The following is a 1371-nucleotide window of genomic DNA, read 5'->3' as shown; positions in this document are numbered from 1 at the left end:
CTAGAGATTTCTAAGGAAGTCTTGGAGACAACTCGGGAGAAGGATGTTTCTTGTTCCCTACTATACGTACCCGGGCTTAAGTGAAAAATTTAAAAGAATTTCACTAAGCAATTATCTAAGGGTAGCTTTAAAGAGCAATAATACTTTGGGTAGTTTTCTCAATTCTGGGAAGGATCTAACTTCATTGGGGCAACAAAGTGGGGTTTATCAGATCCCATGTACTAGTGGAAGCTCATATGTGGGACGTACTAACCAGAGTTTGGAAATGAGATTATTACAACACAAAGATTCTATTTTTTCAGCTGTAAAGCAAAATTATAAACCTGAAGATTTCACTTAAGCCCTTTCAGAACATATTTTTAATTTTCCAGACAATTTTATTTTGTTGGATAATGTCTCTTTGATCTCTAGGGACCGGGGTTTCAAGCAAAATTTTCGTGAAACTCTTGAAATTAAGAAACTCTTATTCAAGAATATGGCTTTGAATCGGGATACTGGTGAATATGGGCTGGACTCTATCTGTGATAATTTATAAAAATCTGATAAGGTTCAATTCACCCAATGTAGTTGACCTTTGTCAAAATACTATATCATTGAACGCTAATGAACCAAATCCAAGAAGGTCAAAGAGGATAGCTTCCGCCTTTGCTTTGAAAAGAATTAGAGATTCAAACAATATGTAGAGTTATTTGATTGAGTATATAAACTTGTTTTAAATTGTTTTATTTTAGTTTTACTACTGATGACGGTCACTGTATATGTGACCGAAATATCTGGTATTTTTTTTGAATTTCTATCACTGTTGTAAAACACTGTCTATTAAAAGGATTTTATCCTTATTTGAACTTTTATTTATCGTCATGGAAAGGCAGTGTGGTCTCCGAAATTATCTATATGAATAAACTTACTTACAAAAAGAACTTACAATTACTATGTGACCATTAAGCTTGTTGTAGAGATTATTAACACCTTGTGGCTGATTCCAAACAACTGGAGAAAGTCCAAGCTCAACAAGCGTATTGACCTTTTTCAGTTCTGCACGAAATAGTTGCCTTTCTTCACTACCCATTTCTAAAAAAGAGTATGATGAATATTGATTAAACCACAGATAATGAAATCCCAAAATAAACAAAAAGGTGAAATTTGCAATATATTAAAGTAAGAATGTGTCACTTGAACAGAAGTGCAAGAAAGGATTGTCTGATTTGGTCAATAGGCGAAATTTTTTTTTCTGAAACTTTTCTTTCTTCTGAAAATCCCCCCCCCATAGATGATACTTAGATTTAAGTGAGTAACTGTTACTCTTAAGATAAATTTTGTCTGTTCCATGTGTTAATACTAATCTTTATTTCCATGTGAAAACCTGGATAT

The 1371-nt window shown here is 33.0% G+C and overlaps 1 protein-coding gene across 1 annotated transcript in view; it reads right to left on the bottom strand.

Moving 5' to 3' along the window:
• Positions 1-904: 904 nt before the first annotated feature.
• Positions 905-1371, bottom strand: part of LOC148946191 (uncharacterized) — a 389952-nt gene continuing 389485 nt past the window's right edge. Inside the window, exon 14 of the mRNA XM_089097629.1 lies at positions 905-1071. Within this exon, the coding sequence (XP_088953755.1) occupies positions 905-1071 (167 nt within the window). The remainder of the gene's footprint in view (positions 1072-1371) is intronic.

The sequence above is a fragment of the Artemia sp. Qi Xiang Cuo genome, chromosome 12, assembly GCF_049724085.1.
Source record: "Artemia sp. Qi Xiang Cuo chromosome 12, ASM4972408v1, whole genome shotgun sequence".
Classification (NCBI taxonomy): domain Eukaryota; kingdom Metazoa; phylum Arthropoda; class Branchiopoda; order Anostraca; family Artemiidae; genus Artemia; species Artemia sp. Qi Xiang Cuo.
The sequence above is the reverse complement of the archived record's forward strand: the minus strand, read 5'-3'. Positions and strand labels throughout refer to the sequence as shown.